The sequence below is a fragment of the Hyalella azteca genome, unplaced genomic scaffold, assembly GCF_000764305.2.
Source record: "Hyalella azteca isolate HAZT.00-mixed unplaced genomic scaffold, Hazt_2.0.2 contig8324, whole genome shotgun sequence".
In the NCBI taxonomy this organism is placed as follows: Eukaryota; Metazoa; Arthropoda; class Malacostraca; order Amphipoda; family Hyalellidae; genus Hyalella; species Hyalella azteca.
The window spans coordinates 4,470-24,908 of NW_025938421.1; the positions used below are offsets into that span (position 1 = coordinate 4,470).

General features: G+C 37.0%; 2 protein-coding genes across 2 annotated transcripts; both read left to right on the top strand.

Annotated features, from left to right (window-relative positions):
* The first annotated feature begins 284 nt into the window (after nt 1–284).
* LOC108680231 lies at nt 285–5,174 on the top strand. The gene is made up of 5 exons (XM_018169019.2): nt 285–327; nt 2,056–2,184; nt 3,499–3,763; nt 4,085–4,211; nt 5,104–5,174. The coding sequence occupies exons 2-5, from the start codon at nt 2,075–2,077 to the stop codon at nt 5,172–5,174; spliced, it is 573 nt and encodes a 190-aa protein (XP_018024508.2). The 5' UTR covers nt 285–327; nt 2,056–2,074.
* Nucleotides 5,175–5,697: 523 nt separating this feature from the next.
* On the top strand, nt 5,698–19,502 carry LOC108680239. The gene is made up of 5 exons (XM_047881588.1): nt 5,698–6,409; nt 14,354–14,475; nt 15,476–15,596; nt 16,050–16,157; nt 17,700–19,502. Exons 1-5 carry the CDS (start codon nt 5,789–5,791, stop codon nt 18,375–18,377), a joined length of 1,650 nt encoding a protein of 549 aa, XP_047737544.1. The 5' UTR covers nt 5,698–5,788; the 3' UTR covers nt 18,378–19,502.
* Nucleotides 19,503–20,439: the final 937 nt, after the last annotated feature.

The window sequence follows — 20,439 nt, forward strand, 5'->3', positions numbered from 1 at the left end:
GGGCTTTAAATTTATTGAATATTCCGCAAACAATGATTTTAATAATTAAAAAATATTCATATATAATGTATCGATTGTTCACTGAACTTCCCTATCGCTTCCTCATTATCAAGCCAATATATGAAGGAAATTCACACAATAGTCATCTATCAAGAAAAAACACTGGCACAATCAAACTATCAATAATTCATAGGCCTATACATTTATGGTAAAATCCGGGTTCAATCGTAAACTGATCAGATCAGCAAGGAGATAACCGCCACCTTCCTCCCCTATATAAGGACGTGGGTCGGGAGTGATCGATCAGTTGGAGAAGCGAGTCGTAAGGTAAAGTTGTGTGGCTATAGGCTCTCTGCTAGCTCTAGCTTTGTGTTTCTCACCTGGCTGCCTCTGTGTGTCGTTCGTGTGTGAATTTTGATGAATTTCGTTATTTTTACTATTTAGGTTTAAATTTTACACATATTGATTCCAGACTTTAGAGCAAAATTTGAAGCTATAGAGTTTCCATTAATTCTAGAGCTTCATGTTAGCTAATAGCTAAATCTGAAGCTGCATAAATTAAATCGTTCATGCTAATTTGTTGGGTTCAATTTTTTGTGAAACTTGTCAAGAGTGGTTAATTTAGCTGGATTTAATTTAAATCTTTTTGATTTGAGTCCACTTGTACGAAAATTATCGCAAATGTTTTTCCTTTAAGCAAAACATTTAAGCAGAATGTCTAAAATAATATGACGAAAATGATGTATTCGTTCTATTCAAGCTTCATTATTTGTAACTTTTATATGATCGGAAATGTAAATAATTTCATCAAATTTCAATTTCCTTAACCAATAAGTATTTACACAACTTAACAGGTTTCACAGAGATTCAATTCGAAATAGACGTCAGCAGCTTCGATATTTGTTCCGATACCGGGTAAAAATCTAGAAAGATTTCTAGTTTAACTTGAAGTCTTTGTTATTGGCCGGGCCTTTTCTCATAGGCCTATCGATGAGGCTCTTTGCCAAGACGATTCGTGTTGTGAACCACGTGGCGACACTCGTTCATCTATTCCTTCATCTATTGTGAATTATTTTGAATCAATAATATGTTTTCGTGATGAATTTCATGGAATCAGATCACCTATAATATGAATTAAACATCCAAACAGAATGCAAAAATTAATTCAACGGTTTCTTTGGCGGCTAGAAATACGTATTTTTGTCAGTCATTTTGATTTTCAGTACGTAAATCAAAATTTCCAGTTCTCATCCAAAATAGTCAATTGTGTCTATAAGCTGCAATAAATTATTCGCAATGTCTTTCGTACCATTATCATAGAACAAGATCGTAACAAAAGTACCATCATGGAAAAAAATAGTTTCCCAATAAATAATATTCAAAGGGCCGAATTATGACATTGTGTAGCTATTTCGTTTTTTTCAAGTTAGTGGTTTTTTAGTTAATAGTTTTTTAATTGTTTGAGATTATATCATCGGAGCACAACGGAAACAGTTCGTACGTAAGACATTTGAAATGATTATCCACCCATTATGAGTTTTGTTGTTAAGAAATGTCATTAATAAGATCTTTTGGTTTATTAGTAATAACATTAATATATCTAAACGAAAATAATTCAATGCGGGACCGGAGTGAATTGATGCTTTATATATTACAGTTCTAAGGGCTCTCATAGCTTTATTTTTATAGGTTGCTTCCTATACTTACAATACCGTTTTCGAAGTTTTTTTGCATTTTCTAGATTTTTTGTCTCAAACGACATAAAGATCTTATGTACTGAGAAGCACGTGGAGCTGAACGGTCACCTCAGGTCGCGTGTTATCGGCCGCTTGACTGAAATTTCTTTGCTTTCTTTCATTTGAAAGAGAAAAAAGCGCACAGTCTAAAAATTAGTCCTAATATCTTATTGCTACCTGAAATATCTTGGCGTAAAATAAATATTTATGCCGAAGCTCTTTTTAGTCAAGAGGATATTTCAACATTATTGATCTTTTAGAATACCAATGGTATAAAATTTCGAAGGCATGAATGCTAATAATATTTCACTCCGAACAGAGTAGAACGCAAGGCCACCATGACCAAGATCAAGATTTCGGGGGACCAGAAGCCCCGCGCCGACGAGGCGAAAATTGTCATAGTCAGCCCCGCCGAGACGGCCGACAAACGCACCACCATGACAGTGCAGTAAGTTAATTCAGAATTCACATTCAAATATTAGTTCGTGAAATTTTCTTATCCAAGAAGAGTTTCCGTTTCAATTTTGTTCTATATCGGTAATGTTCGTGAAATAAAAATGTATGTAGTTTTATGGCAAATCGTAATTTTTGCTTTGCGTCTCAATTTCTGGATACGGATCCAGAGTGCACAATTGAACTTCAAGCTGAATGTGTTATTAGACTATTTTTATTGTAATTTCACAGAGATAATGAAAATTTTGAAGAATTTTGATGAGTCTCGTAAATAATTATTGCTCTTTACAAAAAAGTCAGAATTTTTTCTTCAAGTAACCTAGCCCTATCCTTAAACGAATATTTCTGTTATTTGATGTTTTCTTGAAAAAAAATTTACACAAGGGAGTAATATTTCTTCACTGCCCTGAAATTAGCATTATTTTTAGTATATATGTGCACTAATTACATTGAAAATCATTCAAATAAATAGGATCGGAGCCATAATTATTATTTGATGATGTACAAAGTTCTACCATATTAAAGATGATAGTAGGTTGAGGTGACAGATGGAGCATCATCAAATGTACGATTTCATGATTTCACAAGAGATGCTCACAGGTGCTGCAAATCATACTCGAAGAATACATTACTTCCATCATGAAATACATTTCGTGTGAAGTCGTACCAATGAAAGTGCTTATCATTCACACTGTCAATGCCACGACAGGAAGAACATGTGTGATTTCATTAAGATCAAAATTTCTCGCAATCACTCTTTCGGATGCTTAACCCAAATTTTTCAGATGTTCACACAGATAGATGTCGAAAAAATAATCATTGTTGTAAATGCTTGAGGTTCCAGAAATTGACAAGGTTACAGAAGAAAATAGAAACTTAGAGCTAAAGTCCGGCCACAACTGTCATTAAAGTTTCTGTTTAAACTCATTTGGGGTTCACTTATCCTTCCATTCAAGAGCCTATTCATATAATGTGTAATTACTGAATAATTGTTAGATTGGGTCATATTGTTTTGCCATGGTCATGCAGATAGAAGGGGTATATTTTTAATGACAGTTTCGGCGAGTAAAACGATTTTTTTCACAAACATGGACCAATATATAATTCAAGAAAAGAAAATTATTAACGATTTTACCTTCATTCAAACACTTTTCGATGAATTTGATTCATATAATTAAAAATAAGATAAACTACCAACGTTTCAATTACTCTTTGTCATCCATAATCGCCTCCTGAAAGGAAAGCTTTAAAAGTGTTTAATTTTCCTTTATTTTTTTAATAATTCTATAAATCCTGTTTTTTGTTTCAGGATGCGAAGCCTCATGACGAAATACTCCACCATTATGTTTGCCTTTAGCTGGCTAATGCTTCTGCTATTAATGGTCATCACAATAACGTACTCGGGTATTTTCAACTATATTCAAATCAAGGTCTACATCAACAAATACTTCAATGTCTCCCAGCCTCAAAATTCAACACAACAGACCTCGCTCATGACCGAAACTCGAAGAATCCCTTACGCGCTATCTGACGAATTCATTCAATACGTCAACGATAAGACTGATAGTTGGGAGGTGAGAACTTCATCATTAATTAAATGTTCTTGACCCGCATTGTCATTCATGTTATAAATTTCATAGTAATAATTTCATGTTCATTTAATGATCCAAGAAGAATGAATTTGTGAAATTATTCAAACAATCTCCTCTGAACCCACTTGATTAAAGTTTTGCACTTTTTTGTACTACAGGCATAATTTCATTTATAAATTTGTTTGTTTGTTTCAGAAATTATCATTAACATAAACGACGGGAATTATCAGATTTGTAAAAAGCTCCTATCGGTACATTCCCAATTGTAATGAAATTTTCCTCACAAAAACCCCACACTCTCAGGCGGGTCGCAACTTCCCCACCTCGACGTCCATGCGCGTGCTCAGGAGGATGATGGGGGTCAAGGAGGAAAGTCAATTTCAAGGCTCTTCTTCTGCAAACAAACTCCCATTGAAAGTCGCCAGCGGTAGTGAGTATTAAGCGAATTATTAAGCAACGGAAATCTAAACACCGATGCAAAATTAGTTTGCGATAATTTAGTCGAAAAAGATGTATGTTTATCAGTTTAGGAGTACGAAATTTTCCCCGATGACAGTATGTGATGCCGCATGAATAAGGCAATGAATGGAAATGGAAATATCCACTACTCACTTTAAATTTCAGTCATATTGATGGTACGCTAGCTGGATGATAATTAAATAATTTTTCTTTATCATGACTAATCGTTACCTAATGCTTACAAGTCTGAATTCTAGAATCCTTAACTTGTACACTTTGGTAACATATTGGCACATCACGCCGTGATGTTACTTAAGATTGAGCAATGCGTCCGTTATAACATAATATAACATAACATAACATAACATAACATAACATAACATAACATAACATAACATAACATAACATAACATAACATAACATAACATAACATAACATAACATAACATNTTGAGTTAATTGCAGATTAAACATAACATAACGTAGTGATCTCGGTGCTGAAGCGTAGGCCTGATGTGGCCTGTCGCCGATTCTTTTCTTTTTCGTGCCTTGTTCATAGAAGATCTAAAATCGTGTCATTTGACCGGATCTTTTCAGAACTGACGATAGTTTAAAATAGCTACTCGACTTCCACCGGGTTCGATAAGGAGCTAGGCATTTCAAATCTGAACATATATATTTCCATAGCTTTATCTAGTCTGTTCTTGAACGGTTTCATACTTGGAGCGCCAACGATGTCATCGGGGAGGCTGTTCCACATGTCGGTGTGCGAGTCATACACATTTTTTTAACATTCATATAAAATTTTCTCAATCCTCGTTCTTTCATGTAAATGATTAAAATGATCTATTCACGGACTCGCAGATATCTCCGACCTCGGACGGCTCAAGCTGCGCGCCGATGTTACCGGCCTGACAGGTAGTGACTCCCTCTAGGCGCTGGTCCCTCCGACGCCGAGCACGACCCATTGTTGACTTCATTCATTACTTCCTTTATACAATTTTTGTGCTCTCATACTCTTCATTCTCATATTGGTCACTTTATTAAAAAAATTCTATTGAAATATTTTATCACTTCAGGACTCGGAGGTAAAGCTTTTTTAGCTTCGGTGTGCAGCCCAAGATGAAAATTTAATTCTGGTTATTATTAGTTCTTCTGCAAAGTATTTTCGTATAAGACTCTATAGACATTTTTTGTTTTATATCTTATATCTACATAGACTCAAACAAAGATATTTTTGAGATTTTATGTCCACGATGATAAAATTATTCATCTCAATCCAAATCATGTCGTAAGTCTTATCGTAACATTAGTTGATCTTGACTGATCTTCAACAATGTGGAAATTATCAGAGATGTGTTGAGAAATTGTCTAAACCGGCATTCATCTCAAGCTCATCTAATATTTTTATGAGCTGTTGCTCTTTTTTCAAGTTTTTTTTCATTATTTTTTTTATATGTATTTTGAACCTTGATGTGCTGACTCTTTTCTCATATGAAGTTTTTTAATTTAATCTTTGCTGTTACAGGCTTTTGGTGCTGTGGAAACGATGACCGATCGTCACTGCATCGCCTACAAGACACAGTTCCATTATTCTGCCGAAGATCTCCTTTCTTGCTGCACTGACTGTGGTGACGGATGTGATGGAGGTTGGCCACAAATAGCCTTCACGTTCTGGCTAGACGAAGGCATCGTTTCCGGTGGAAATTTCGAATCGAAGACCGGATGCCAACCTTATGTGGTGCCTGCCTGCGAACACCACGTTGATGGCCCCAGACCAAACTGTGATGATATCGATTTCAACACTCCACAGTGCCTCCGCTCGTGCATTCCGGAATACAATTCGTCGTATGCTGATGACAAACACTCTGCCAGTAAAGTTTACCAGCTGAGTTCAGAGGATGACATTCTCAAAGATCTTGTTGAACACGGACCTCTGGAAGCTTCATTCGATGTCTACGAAGACTTTTTGCACTATAAGTCAGGCGTTTACCACCATGTTTCTGGAGACCTGTTAGGTGGACATGCTGTTAAGGTTATCGGATATGGAGTGGAAAATGACATCCCATACTACCTCTGCTCCAACTCCTGGAACACCGACTGGGGTGACAATGGCTTCTTCAAGATCAAAAGAGATGAAATGAACAATGCAATGTACACTGGCATCCCCTAAGCAAGTTCCATCCGCTTAAGTTTTTCTCTTCGCCCAACAGATCTCATTTTCAGTCTGGGCAATTGAAACACGTTGTCTCCCCGAGAGGATTGATACTCGACAACGTCTAGTTTATTTTATGTCTCTATTCTCTGTTTACCAGGCTATTGTTCAGTGTGGTATGGTTACTGACTAACAACGCATGTGATTATTTATGTAAAAATAAATGAAATAAAAGGAAAATATGTTTCATTAGACTTCCTTCTCAGCTAACTTCAAATGATCGGATAAGCCTGAAAATTTCCACATCGTCTGATTATTTATAGTTCCGAGGAATTGTAGACCTGCGATGTCTGCCACGGCGCTAATCAGCCAATACTCGAATAGCTGGGTTCGATCGAACATTCAATTTGCTACTTATATTATCAGTCTGCTTATATCGCAAGTTCACAAGGAATTTAAAAGCAAAGAAAACGCCAAGAAAATTCACCATATCGATATTGAAAACGGTTCAGAGTCCAGCTCCATCATCAGTTCGACTAAACTAAAAATGAATAAAATCATTTAATAAGTCAAAATTCAAAGACAGACATAAAACCTAAACAAGACCTAAACATTATATCGAAATAAACAGGACTAGATTGGAACAACTTAGTCCTAGAGGTACGATAAGAATATAAAATCCTAGTGATTTACTATTTCCAGATTATATGAACTAAACGCATTATTGAGACACTGGTTTCGTTTGAAGATATGTAGAGATTCCAAAATTCTCAAATCCGAGCAGCCAGAAGTGGAACTGAGTATCATGAAATCACTCTCAGATACAGCCAGGTCACACTGTTCAGCATGGAGGCGCACGGAAGAATGAGGAGGCTTGGCGAGAGGCAAGTTAGAACGATAGCTCCTGCCACGGTGTTTAGAAACCCGGATGTAGAAGTTACGCGACGTCATTCCAACGTACGTAGATGCACAGCGTGCACAACTGAACTCATAGACCAGGTTTGATCGCATCCGAGCATGAATAACGATTCCTGCTCGGAATGCTTGGTTGGCCGATTGTCCCATTGATTTTAAACCGATTTTTTATAATAGGTATATTGATGATACATTTCTGATCTTCAAGCATCCCTCTGATCCGGGCCTCTTCTTTGATTATCTAAACCTCAAACATCCTTCAGTAAAATTCATTATGGAATTAGAATCCAACAATTGCTTGTCGTTTCTCGATTGCAAAATCACAAAATCCGGCGGTCGTCTTCAGACTTCCGTATATCGAAAACCGACATTTACCGGCTTGCGGCTTGCGTTTGAGCTTCTTTAGCTTCTGCTCGTTTCGTTTCAAATTGAATAGTCTTCAAACTTTGATATACCGTGACTATAGGGTGTGTTCTACTTTTCATGATATGCATTTGGAATTCGATTTCATTCGTAATATATTTCAGCTTAATGGTTTTCCATCGTGCCTTGTGTATAGTAAAATCAAACGCTTCTTATCTAACAAATTTTCTGAACCTGTGACTGAATGCGATAGTAAGAAAATTATTTATTGCACATTGCCCTATTTTGGTAGTGCGTCTGAAACTATGTCCAAAGAACTAAAGATGTTGTGTTTGAAATATTTCCCGAATATAAATTTGCATGTTTTACTAGTAAATAATTTCAAAATTGGTTCTTTCTTCAGGTATAAGGACGTTATTCCTGCTCGGATGCAATCAAACATGGGCCTATACCTTCAAAAAAAGTTAAGAGATCATAGGTTCATCCGCCAATCATTGACGGCCTTTCAAGCAAAATCCACCAATCATAGGCAAGAAAACAGAGCGTAAGTACTTACGTTCCCTTAGCGAGTTTTGAAAGTTCAGTTGTGCATGCTGTGCATCTACGTACGTTGGAATGACGTCGCGTAACTTCTACATCCGTGTTTCTGAACACCGTGGCAGGAGCTATCGTTCTAACTTGCCTCTCGCCAAGCCTCCTCATTCTTCCGTGCGCCTCCATGCTGAACAGTGCGACGTGGCTGTATCTGAGAGTGATTTCAGGATACTCGGTTCCACTTCTGGCTGCTCGGATTTGAGAATTTTGGAGTCTCTACATATCTTCAAACAAAACCCATGTCTCAATAATGCGTTTAGTTCACAGGCCCGACAATATAATCTGGAAATAGTAAATCGCTAGGATTTTATATTCTTGTCGTACCCCTAGGACTAAGTTGTTCCAATCTAGTCCTGTTTATTTCGATATAATGATTAGGTCTTGTTTAGGTTTTATGTCTGTCTTTGAATTTTGACTTATAAAATGATTTTATTCATTTTTAGTTTAGTCGAGCTGATGATGGAACTGGACTCCGAAACGTTTTCAATATCGATATGGTGAATTTTCTTGGCGTTTTCTTTGCTTTTAAATTCCTTCAATTTGCTATTCGTGTAAAAAAATTCCATGCAATTTTGATAGAATTCCACATAATTCAAAATGCAATGAGCTTCAATGAGTTGCTCAATGAGATGAGAAATAATTCTATGTAATGCAGGATTAGACTATAGAATTACGTGAAATTGTGAAATAATTGAGATAAAATTACCAAGTATTTGGAAGCGAAGAAAAATTAGGACTCTTTAATGAACTTTAAGTTGCTGGCGATTTGTATCAATGAAGTCACAAATAATTTGAGCTCCAATATTGATGGAAACCTGCGCTCTATTTTAGAGCGTTTTTGGCGCCAATCTTGCTAACTTGTTATGTAGACTCTGCCAATAGAAGTTTAAGCGGCAATTACAGCGTCGCCTCAAGCCTGAGTTTGAAAACAAGGTAAGGACCTCCAACCCAAGCCAAAGACTCTAGGTTCATATACGTCCACTTGTCCTGCAGTTGATGTATGTAGGCGTCAGTGATTAGTATTATTTGGGTCCCCATCACTTGAAATTCCCGCGAATTTTCATCTTCAACACATTATTGAAAAACATGTGCGATAAGATAAGACTTAGGCATGGCAAGACTAGTGGCGCTTTCTAAGGGCTTTAACGCATAACACTGAATACTGATGCGGTAAATGGAAATGTTAACAATAGATGTCATTAAGGAAAAGATTCAAATATTTTAATGTTGAAGTCGATGTAATTAAAATTCTTTGTGCGATAAACTTGTCGATGTCCGTCCGTACATATTTAAGGAAGCAAAAATCTTTCAAACATTCAACCAGGTTTCAAGGACTCGGAAATGATTATTAGACCAGAGGCGTCATTATAGGCCTATTTTAGAGGGCTTCAGCACCCTAAAATATTGTTTTGCTCTCCCGAATAATTGCATGCTCATTTCTTAAAACTATTATTAAAAGATTCCGAAAAATTCAATATAAAGTGGCCTGAAAACATGGTTAAATAAATATTCATACAACCAGACAATATTAATTTAAATTAAGTATATATCCTTAAAGAGCTTAGTCCCCCCTGTCCTTCGATTAAACAGAAGAAATTTACTTACTGTTCTTTTGCTTACTGGCCTAGTTTCACCTTCATAAGCATTTTATCGGCACGACCTCAATCGACTTGAAAACTGAAATAGTCTGCCATAAAGTTTTATGATATCAGCAGCGTTCCCTCTATTCTTTCTGCTTCTGAACTTCGACGATTGTCGAAGATAACGACTATCGCAAGACGATAATAACAGAAAATAAACTTCAACGAGCAGTATTAGCACTGAATTCGTCGACTTTTATGGGCTTCAAATTGGACAAAGAATGGAAAGTTTTCGTTTGGATTTCGCTTAATTCTCTTGCACAGATTATAGTTACGTATGTGGGCACTGACTGAAGGGGTCTGTTGAGTGTTATGTTTGGTCTTATGTTTGTTAATGAAAAAGAGTGGCTTTCTATTAATTGCGTTTGTAATAGGAACGTTTCATGAATGTGTTCTGTTTCGAAGATGATTCGGTGTATAATTATGACATGGTTTGGCCAACGGCGTGTTATTCCAGTTCGGTCCAGTCCATCAAGCAGGTATCTATTCTTCTAGCATTGGTATAGTTATTATGGGTATTTTATTATCCAAATTAAGTCTTCATGTAGTCCTCAATTCGCTTTGTGAAAGTGGTTGGGTGCTGTATTGCAATCCGTCTACGTAGGATTGACTGCGATTGCGGTGATGATCGCCTCGATAACCGCCATCGCCTATATAAGACATTATTCCACAGATATGGTCTGAGTGTGTTGTTGGTCCTGATTGAAGATATAGCGGATTTTTCTGACTGTGAATGCCGTGTTTCTGCGTGTGATGAGGATGGGGCAGTAAAGGCTACGTGAGTTTACTCATTCTGGACCATGAGTGTATGTGACTGCTTGCCTGTGAAGTTTGAGATGGAGTCTTCTGGAGTGTTGTGGACTGCGTTCACGTCTACGAAAAGGTATAGTACTGGTTTTAATCTACTTAGGAGGGCATGAAAATCTATGAAGTTTATGCACGTAGCTTATCTGAGAGGGGATATAGTTATTTCAGATCGGACATTGTTGAGTTTCTTTGGTTATGGCCATAAGTTATATAATCCTTATCCAGAGATGGTAGTGAAAGTCATCTGATAGTTTGTAGGGAATTTTTATTGAAATATTGTTCCCGGCCTGATGACGCTTATTTTAAATTTTAGTATGTATATGGTAGTTCTAAGATTTTGAGTGAAGTGTTATTATAGTGCGGGAGTGATCGTTCAATGGGACGATTTATGGGTCTAAGTTGTAAATATGGGAAAGCTAGAACTTTATGTTAGTATGTGTTCGCTCGTTGTTGGAGGATTTTTGCTGAGCGTTTAGGAGTTATGTTAGAGAGCATATTTTTGGTACGATAATTTTCTCATGACTTACTTCATTTTTTCCCGGAATCGATCGTCGAGGTTCTTTGTCACTGAAGGAAGTGAAATTTCTTTATGGTTGCCTTTGCCGTCGGTCAAGTGTTCAGGCAGATTTAATCAAGACCTATTCGCTTGGGTCAGGCAGGAATAAGGAGCATTGAATGGGCGGCACAAATGGTCCATGTCAATGGATGCTACGACAGTAGCAAAAACACTAAGGAAGGATGGTGCAGTGGTAAAAAAGTAGGGCAACATGGGGCAGCACGCCCCCCCCTTTTTTAAACTAAATTTTTGATGAAGTTTTAATTGATACGAGGTAGTTCTTTGTTTTGTTTAAAGTTACAACTAATGAGGAATGTATGACGTGAATTAGACGTCTATAGAGTAATTCGATTTTTAATGAAACACTATTTTGTAAAAAGTGTCAAAATGAGCCCATTGCCCCACCCCTGGGGCAGTGGGCCCATGACCCGCAGTGGGCTCGCTGCCCCATGTTACCCTATAAGTCACAAGATCCTAGTAATTCGTACTAATAAACGAAGGAACCAACTAAATCCGGTCTTAGGGCACGGATCACTGCTGACAAGCACACATAAACGACGGAAAGACACGGAGGACCATATTATTGTTTTTTTTACGTGCACAACTTAGGGCTCAGAAACCATAGGTATATGAGCGCGGATGGCACCATCTCTCGTCTCAAAAATTGTGATAACGTTTTTACATCCGCAATTTTGTGTGGACTTGATGGCTGATACTGAAGATGCTGTTTAGGATGAGCCATATTATATTACCATAATTTTATGGAGTGCAAGGTTGCCAGCATGATTACAGCTAAACAAAAAAAAAAAAAAAAAAAACCTTCCGTACTGCCTGGTCAAGTGTCCTAAACATTTTTTCTCATCAGTCCATGGGAAGCAAATTGAGCTGTTAGGCTGCAGAGAAATTTTCAGATCAAAGTCCGCAGTTTGTTATCATCGCTTGTAATAAGTGTTTATATGGATTTATATGAAATAATATTGTGTTTATGTTTTTAATACTTTATCTTGATGTTTATAATACGCATATCTTGATGTTTGTGATACGTTTAACTTGATGTTTGTAATGCATTTATCATGATGTTTGTGATACGTTTATCTTGATGTTTGTAATACTTTTATCTTCATGTTTATTTATTTGTGTTATTTTGCTTATCCTACAAGGCAGAGTGGAGTCACTTTCCTTCTCATTTAATCATTATAGTTTGTTTATGGCAAACAGTTTTTCACGACTAAAGTTAGTGTGTGCAATGATTGTTTTAATATAAAAGTAACAGCGGCGCGTATTGGTAATAAACTTAGTACAGTATTCTTACACAAAATATTTGCAAATGTACAGTAAACCAAACAGTGCGATCCGAGCAGAGCAATCACATACTTAGATCATTCTTCAATGTAAATTTGATAATCGCTTCTCTCTTATTTGTATTCTACTCTAGGCATCGATTCGTTTGGTCAAAGCATGTCACAAAGGTTATATCTAAACACATCTAACAATTAATGTTTTAATTTACGTAATGTTTATGGCAATTTTACTTATTTATAGTTGCACTGAGGTTTTGAATGAAGAAGAAAACAAAGATACATTCATCAATGATCAATAAATGAATGAACATGTATCATTTCATGGATTCAAAAGGACTGTACAAACTAATACCGGTTACAGTTTCGTCAATATATTGTGTCTTTTTTGATCCACTATGATTAGAAGAGATAACAGTGTGGCTATATGAAGCAAATTAAATGTTGATTTGAATTTTCACCGACTGTAAACGCTTTTTTATGTATTGTGAATTAGAACAAAGAAAATATCTCATATTCCTCTAGGATTTTTTCCGATTGCGTTTCAAATGAATTTGAAATGTTGTTGGACGATTCACAGTCAAAGATTCTTTGTAATGTATCAATATTCTTTTAACGCATCCATCGTTCACTAATACTCCTATGGTTTCGTTATTATCACGTAATCTACGAAATAGTTTCACCTAATAGACATCTTTTGACATATCACTGGTCCAATCATACTACCAATAATTCATAGGCCTACCGAATTTGAATTTTGGAATCCGGGTTCGATTGTAAACTGGCCAGATTAGCAAGAAGATAACCGCCTGCTTCTTCCGCTATATAAGGGCGTTGGTGGTGAGTGATCGTTCAGTTCTTCCAGCGAGTCGTAAGGTAAAGTTGTGTGGATCTGGGCTCTCTGTTACACACGTGTGTTATTTACGTGGCTGTCTCTTTGTGTTGGACTATTGATAGGATTACTTTACGTTTAGTAACACTGAAATTATAAACTTTTGCTATCTAATCTTGCTACCATCATGAAGCTGTCTTCACGTTTGTATATATATGATGTCAATTTTTTACGTTACTTATTTTTTATTTTTTTGTTCGCTTCATTAAAGCAAAGGAAATATCATCCATACTTTTCCGTCAATTTTGATTTTAGATATGAAATCAAATAACTTGCCAGGAGGGTTTTTTCATTGGTAAATATTGTTGAATGAAACTTCTGCAATAACATCTTCATTTGTTGGAAACAATATTAAATGTAACACACATGTTCGGGAATGCTAATAATTCCATCAAGTTTTGAACAAAACAGTTCGATTTACTAGAGAAGTTTACGTGAAACAAAATAATTTGGCTTTTTCCCAAGCTATTGATGCGAAATAGAATGCACTTCACCAAGAAAAATGTCTTGCAAAGTTAGATAAATTCTAAAATTGTCCGGTTTCGCGGACCATGGTCGTTGATACGAAATTATTCATTACTGACCAAAACCGAGGGATTGCTTCACCTTTGAGACCTTTTAGCAAGTTCTGCTTATGATTTCATTGAATAAGGTAAAAATATAACTCAGTACTCACTGCAGTGAGTGACAGAAAGCGCAATTTCTCGTCGACTAAAACGTGAAGTTACGGACAGACAGACGGACAGACAAACGGACAGACAGACGAACAGACAGCTAGACGGACAGACAGACGGACATGACGATCACAATAGCGCCTTTTTTCATAAGTGAAAAATGCACTAAAAAGGTAAAAATGCAACGGGATGAAGGTCAATAATATATCACTTCCAACAGCGCGTGACCACCATGACCAAGATCAAGACTTCGGGGGACCAGAAGCCCCGCGCCGACGAGGCGAAAATTGTCATCGTCAGCCCCGCCGAGACAGCCGATGAACGCACCGACATGGATAATGAGTGAGCATTTAAAGAATTTATGCACAAATATTAGAAAATCAGCCATTCTCAAAAGTATTTTTGTTGCTATTGTTTTCTTTAGTAAAAAGGAAGTTTATACGCAACATTCGTGAAATAAAAATGTGGCTAATTTCGCCGGTGAATTTCTTCCTGGTTTATCATAGCTACGTCTGTTTAATAAGCGTGCGAGCACAGTTGATTTTCACATTGAATTTTATATTAAACATTTCGTAGTCTATCTATGAAGAAAAGATGGATTTTAAAAAAATGGTGACGAGCCTCACAAAAAATCAGTGCGCTTTTAAAAAACAGTTTCCGAAAAAAATTGGGCACCAAATATGAAAATGGTTCTACTTGAATTGTAATCTTCACTCATAGAAAGGACTTTCGAATATGTATTTGATATTCCTCTAATATATTGGAAGAATATAAAACAAATTTTTATCACCTTCATGTCTTCAATAATTATAATCGATCAACAAAAACTTCAAACTTGAAATGAATAAAAGTAATTTAGCTGGAGATCTGGATTTTTTCTAAAAATTATAAATTTGATTAAAATGACAAATAGCAATGCTCAACGCTCCACCAAATCTAATATGATAGTCGGTGGATGTGGCTGATAGAAATTAAATTAGAGACATAATAAATTTTATGATCGTTGTGCTACATCACATTTTTGCAAGTGCTGCTACAGGTGCTGCAAAATAAATGAATTTTTATACACAAAACCAGGGCAAGTTTATAATTCAAATATTAAAGAAGTCAAATGATTTTACCTCCATGCATAAATCATTCCTTACAATCAATCATTACGATTACCTATACAATTAATAACTTATATTCCAGATACATTATTAAATTCAAATTTTGGAAATTCCCAAATGACAAATTAAGAAATATTTAAAAATTCATAAATAATTTTAATATGAATTCTGCAAATAATCGTAAAATTCTGCATAGTTTGTTAAGAAATTTTAAGAACTGCTAAATGTTTCAGGTTGCGGAACCTCACCAGGAGCCACATCAATCTTTTGTGTGTCGTTCGGATGCTCATTTACATGTTGGGGATGCTTTTCCTATTGATGATTTTGCGAGAATTCTACGATCCTAAAATCAAGGTCTACATTAACAAATACTTAAATGCTGACCAAATAAAAAATTCCACGCAACGAAACTCGTTCCTGACCGAAACTCGACCAATTCCATATGCGCTATCTGATGAATTCATTCAACGTATCAACGAAAAGACCGATAAATGGGAGGTGAGATCTTCTTCGTAAATTAAGTACAATTGACTTACATTTTCATATATGAAAATTCCTAATAAAAATAATGGTCCATATAATGTCCTGGAAGAACGCAGTTGTTAAACCTTCAGTACAATCTCGATTGTATCCTTACCATACAAGTGTTTCTTTTTATTTATAGTTATCTGTATAATTAAATTAATTCATATGTTCAGTATAAAGTACTCATTGGCATGTTGACGAGAAATACCACTTCTATAATAACACATACTGATACATTCTCAATTGTAATGAAATTTTCCTCACAAAAATCTCGCCTGACAGGCGGGTCGCAACTTCCCCACCTCGACGTCCATGCGCGTGCTCAGGAGGATGATGGGGGTCAAGGAGGAGCGCCAATTTCAAGGCTCTTCTTCTGCACACAAACTCCCAGTGAAAGTCTACAGCGGTAGTGAGTATTCTAACCCTCTACCGCCTGACACGAGTAACCGGGCTATATAGTCGCACAAACCTACATCCCAAGAAGGATACGTTGCCTCTGAGCGCAAAATGACTTGCACTGATGATTGCCGCCACGTACGACAACTTTAAAATGTTCTCTGTTGCGTACAAACGTCCTCAGGTTGCTACACTCAATAGTTTACATATAATTTAACTTGAAAATTACGTTCCCGGTGAGTGACATATGGCGTTATAGAGGGTTAATTGCAGCCTGACGCTTATTGTTCGAGGCCTCGTCTAACCAACGATGGGAAATTAGTTCTCGTTAATATAAAAAACAGTAGCACTTTATAGTCCAGAAATACTAAATTGTCTCCAAATGTGAAATGTGTTGCTGTATTTAAAAAGTAAAAGACAAATATCGTTCCTTCATTTAATTTGTAAGTAAAATGGCCGGTACATCGAGCCTAAGCTAAGTAAACAGTTCATTCTGTATCTGCTTTCAGAGCTCTCAAAAAATATTTATGTTTCGCAGTGCTTCATCATACTAACTTCCTGGTGTGAATTCGAGAACTAAAAGACGCCAATACTTTTTGTTAAATGCTCGCTTATTCTGATCAAGTCATAAAATTCTTACTATAACGTGTGATGCATCCGCAAAGCAAGTACCTTATTTTTATAACATAACATAACATAGTGATGTCGGCGCTGAAGTGTAGGCCTGATGTGGCCTGTCGCCGATTCTTTTCCTTTTCGTGCCTTGTTCATAGAAGATCTAAAATCGTGTCATTTGACCGGATATTTTCATGACTGACGATAGTTTAAAGTAGCTACTAGACTTCCACCGGGTTCGATAAGGAGCTAGGCATTTCAAATCTGAACATATATTTTTCCATAGCTTTATCTAGTCTGTTCTTGAACGCGTTCATACTTGGAGCGCCAACGATGTCATCGGGGAGGCTGTTCCACGTGTCGGTGATTCGAAGCGAGAAGAAATTTTGTCGCGTGGAGAAGTTGCAGCGCAGTTTTTTTAGCTTATAGCCGTGGCCCCTGGTGTTGGTTCTTGTTTCAAATTCTAGTAACCCTTCAGGGACCTTGTAAAGACCATGAATATACTTGTATACTTCAATGAGGTCCCCACGCAGACGTCGATAACTGAGGCCATGATCGATTATGGTCTTTGCCAATCATAGATTGGCAATCTTATTTCATTGTTCTTTGCCAATCATTGTTCTTTGCTAAAGCTTCATCTTTAGATTTAACTATAAAAATCTATTCACCGACCTGCAGATGTCTCCGATCTCGGACGGCTCAAGCTGCGCGCCGATGTTACCGGCCTGACAGGTAGTGACTCCCTCTAGGCGCTGGTCCCTCCGACGCCGAGCACGACCCATTGTTGTTTTTGTTTTTTACTTACCCCCGTAGAGAAAAAATTTTTATTATCTCTTTTCGTTTTGTCCCTCTCCTTCTTTTGGCCTATAATTTTATTTTGGATCTTAATTTTCTCCGTTTTCGTTAAACGAATCTCTTCAGTCTTTGTTTTCACAGGCTTTCGCTGCTGTGGAAGCCATGACCGATCGTCACTGCATTGCTTTCAAGACGCAGTTCCGTTTTTCCGCCGAAGACGTGCTCACTTGCTGCAGTGATTGCGGTCACGGTTGTAATGGAGGTATTCCAGAAAAAGCTTTCAGCTTCTGGCGAGATGAAGGCATCGTTTCGGGTGGAAGTTTCGACTCCAAGTCGGGATGCCAACCTTATGTGGTTGCTCCCTGCGAGCACATCGTTGATGGTCCCAGACCAAACTGTGATGATATCGACACTTTAACTCCACAATGTTTCCGTTCGTGCATCCCGGAATACAATTCTTCCTATGCAAATGACAAACATTTTGCCAGCGAAGTTTATCAGCTAAATTCAGAAGCTGATATTATGAGAGATCTTGTGGAACACGGACCACTGGAAGCCGTATTCAATATTTACGAAGACTTTTTGCACTTCAAGTCTGGCGTTTACCATTACGTTGAGGGAGGGTGGTTAGGTGGACATGCTGTTAAAGTTATCGGATATGGAGTGGAAAATGACCTCCCTTACTACCTCTGCTCCAACTCATGGAACACCGACTGGGGTGATAATGGCTTCTTCAAGATCGGAAGAGTGGATATGAGCCCTGTTATGTACAGTGGTATCCCTAAGCCAGTTCCATCCGCTTAGGTTTAGTTCTTATCCCGACAGATCTACTAATTTTTAGATATAATCAAATTGAAATATAGTAAAAGAACAAAATTTTTTGTAAAATTCCTTCACAGCTGCCGTGGAAAGCTTGGAAAGGTCTGACAGCTTTCACTTAGACCGAAAATTTATAGTCAAGAAGACTGGTCGAACTGTGGTGCCTGCCAATCCCACTAATTAGTTTACGGTCGATTGTTTTCCAAAATATATTGAGATGTAATGTCATGCAATTCTAAATGAAATTGTATGTAATTATGTGATATGCAGGATTAGACCTTGAAATTACGTGTCATTCTGAAATTATTGAGATATAATTGCCAACTATTCCTGAATGAGTGGGAAGTAGGAATCATAAGCAGAATGTAAGTTGCTTTCGAATTAATATGGGTTGCCAGTCGGAGACGGATAATGCCCAGCACCGACTGAACTGACATGATCACTTCCTCCAATAACTCAGCTACCAACAATTCTGGTCTACCACGGTATCGGCTGCAAGCCACAACTGCTAAAACAAAAATCCCTAGAATTTGACCAACCAGCCTCCAGCAGAGAACCCGGCAATGGTATGGAATGGCATAGTCTGCCAACACGTGAAATAATTTTATACCAATCTGACAAAGCGCGTATGAGCGCTCCAGCATTCATTCACCACACCAATCTTTAGTAGGTGAGGCACAACTGCGTACTTATGAGCGAGCGTATAAGCGTGGCTGTAGACTCACGGCGCTGTTAGCGTAAATTAAGGAATGTAGAACGGGTCTGGTTTACGGTGTTCCAGCGAGGTCTTCGGCTTTTATCTCTGAGGCTGAGCTATTGCATATTTAGGCTGGGCCTTGATTCCAGGGCTAATTTAAGAGTTGAACGTGTGGCCCAAGGCTGTGCCTCATCTACTCAGTGTTAATTCACCAAGGTTCAAATACCAAGGTGAAATATAGTAAAATATGTCAACTTAAACTCAGGTTTCTAAATCTAAGGAAGCGGACCTATTTGTCTATTTCTACCGGCCCTGCAGTTGACGCATCTGAAAGCAAGTAATTGGCTATTCCTCACTGCTCCCATCTTTTGAAATTTTTGCAAAATATACTGAGAAATTTTATTTTTATCACATGATAAAAAACACGAAAAGGAAGACGCTTATGTACGGTTCAATTCCATCAACTAGCTAATCGCCATGGAGACTGGCGCTTAAACTTAATTAACAATTAAGCTTAACTAAGGAGTCCAGTGCACAACACTGACAGCCGAAATTTCTTCATTTTTTTCAGGGGTTCAAAAGGGTTAATCTGCGTTGATAAATGAGCAATTTTGATTTAATTAATGAATCTGGTATATTTTCAGTAACCACTCCTGAAAGTATGAAAAAATTAATTCGAGTGAAATTTGTCAAGTTTTGCCACTCATCTGATTCAGTAGGATTAACAAGATTATTGTGCGATTACTTGATTCAAAATGAAATGCAATGAATATTTTCAGCCGGCTGGAAACCTGTACTCTTTGTTCTTTCAGTGTGGGATTTTAAAAATTACTGTGATACTGTGAACAAGCTAATTGTGAAATTAAACTGAGAAAGAATCTTTTTCGTTTTAGATCACTTTTAAATCGTTTTAAGTGAGCTGATTAACATGCAGATGATTTAGATGATATTGATCGGTGTTGAATCATTGTAGTTATTACCATAAAACTTATTAAGAAAACCGCCAAACTGACATATGTAGAATTAATGTGGCACACATTAAATGAATATTAATGTAGCATTAATGAAACGCATTAAGGAAACTGCTAAACTGACATGTAGAATTAATGTGGCATTAATTAAACGAATATAATTGTGGCATTAATTAAACGCATTAAGGAAACTGCTACACTGACACATGTAGAATTAATGTAGCAACTTCGCAGTTAGAAATTCAATTGATTCATCTAGTTATGTGGTATTAGGTGTTGAACCAATATGCTTATTACCGGAAACCCAACTCTGGACCGGGTCAACAAACATCTTTAAAATTCATGCAGCCACTCCACAGTTGAATAGCGAATGAAATTC

Excerpts from the sequence above, each read along its gene's own strand:
- LOC108680231 (XM_018169019.2), top strand. The coding sequence starts at position 2,075 with ATGACCAAGATCAAGATTTCGGGGGACCAGAAGCCCCGCGCCGACGAG. Across the intron at positions 2,185-3,498 it reads CGCACCACCATGACAGTGCA|GATGCGAAGCCTCATGACGA; the intron begins GTAAGTTAATTC and ends TTTTTGTTTCAG. Across the intron at positions 3,764-4,084 it reads ATAAGACTGATAGTTGGGAG|GCGGGTCGCAACTTCCCCAC; the intron begins GTGAGAACTTCA and ends CCACACTCTCAG.
- LOC108680239 (XM_047881588.1), top strand. The coding sequence starts at position 5,789 with ATGACCGATCGTCACTGCATCGCCTACAAGACACAGTTCCATTATTCT. Across the intron at positions 6,410-14,353 it reads CAATGTACACTGGCATCCCC|CGCGTGACCACCATGACCAA; the intron begins TAAGCAAGTTCC and ends CACTTCCAACAG. Across the intron at positions 14,476-15,475 it reads CGCACCGACATGGATAATGA|GTTGCGGAACCTCACCAGGA; the intron begins GTGAGCATTTAA and ends TAAATGTTTCAG.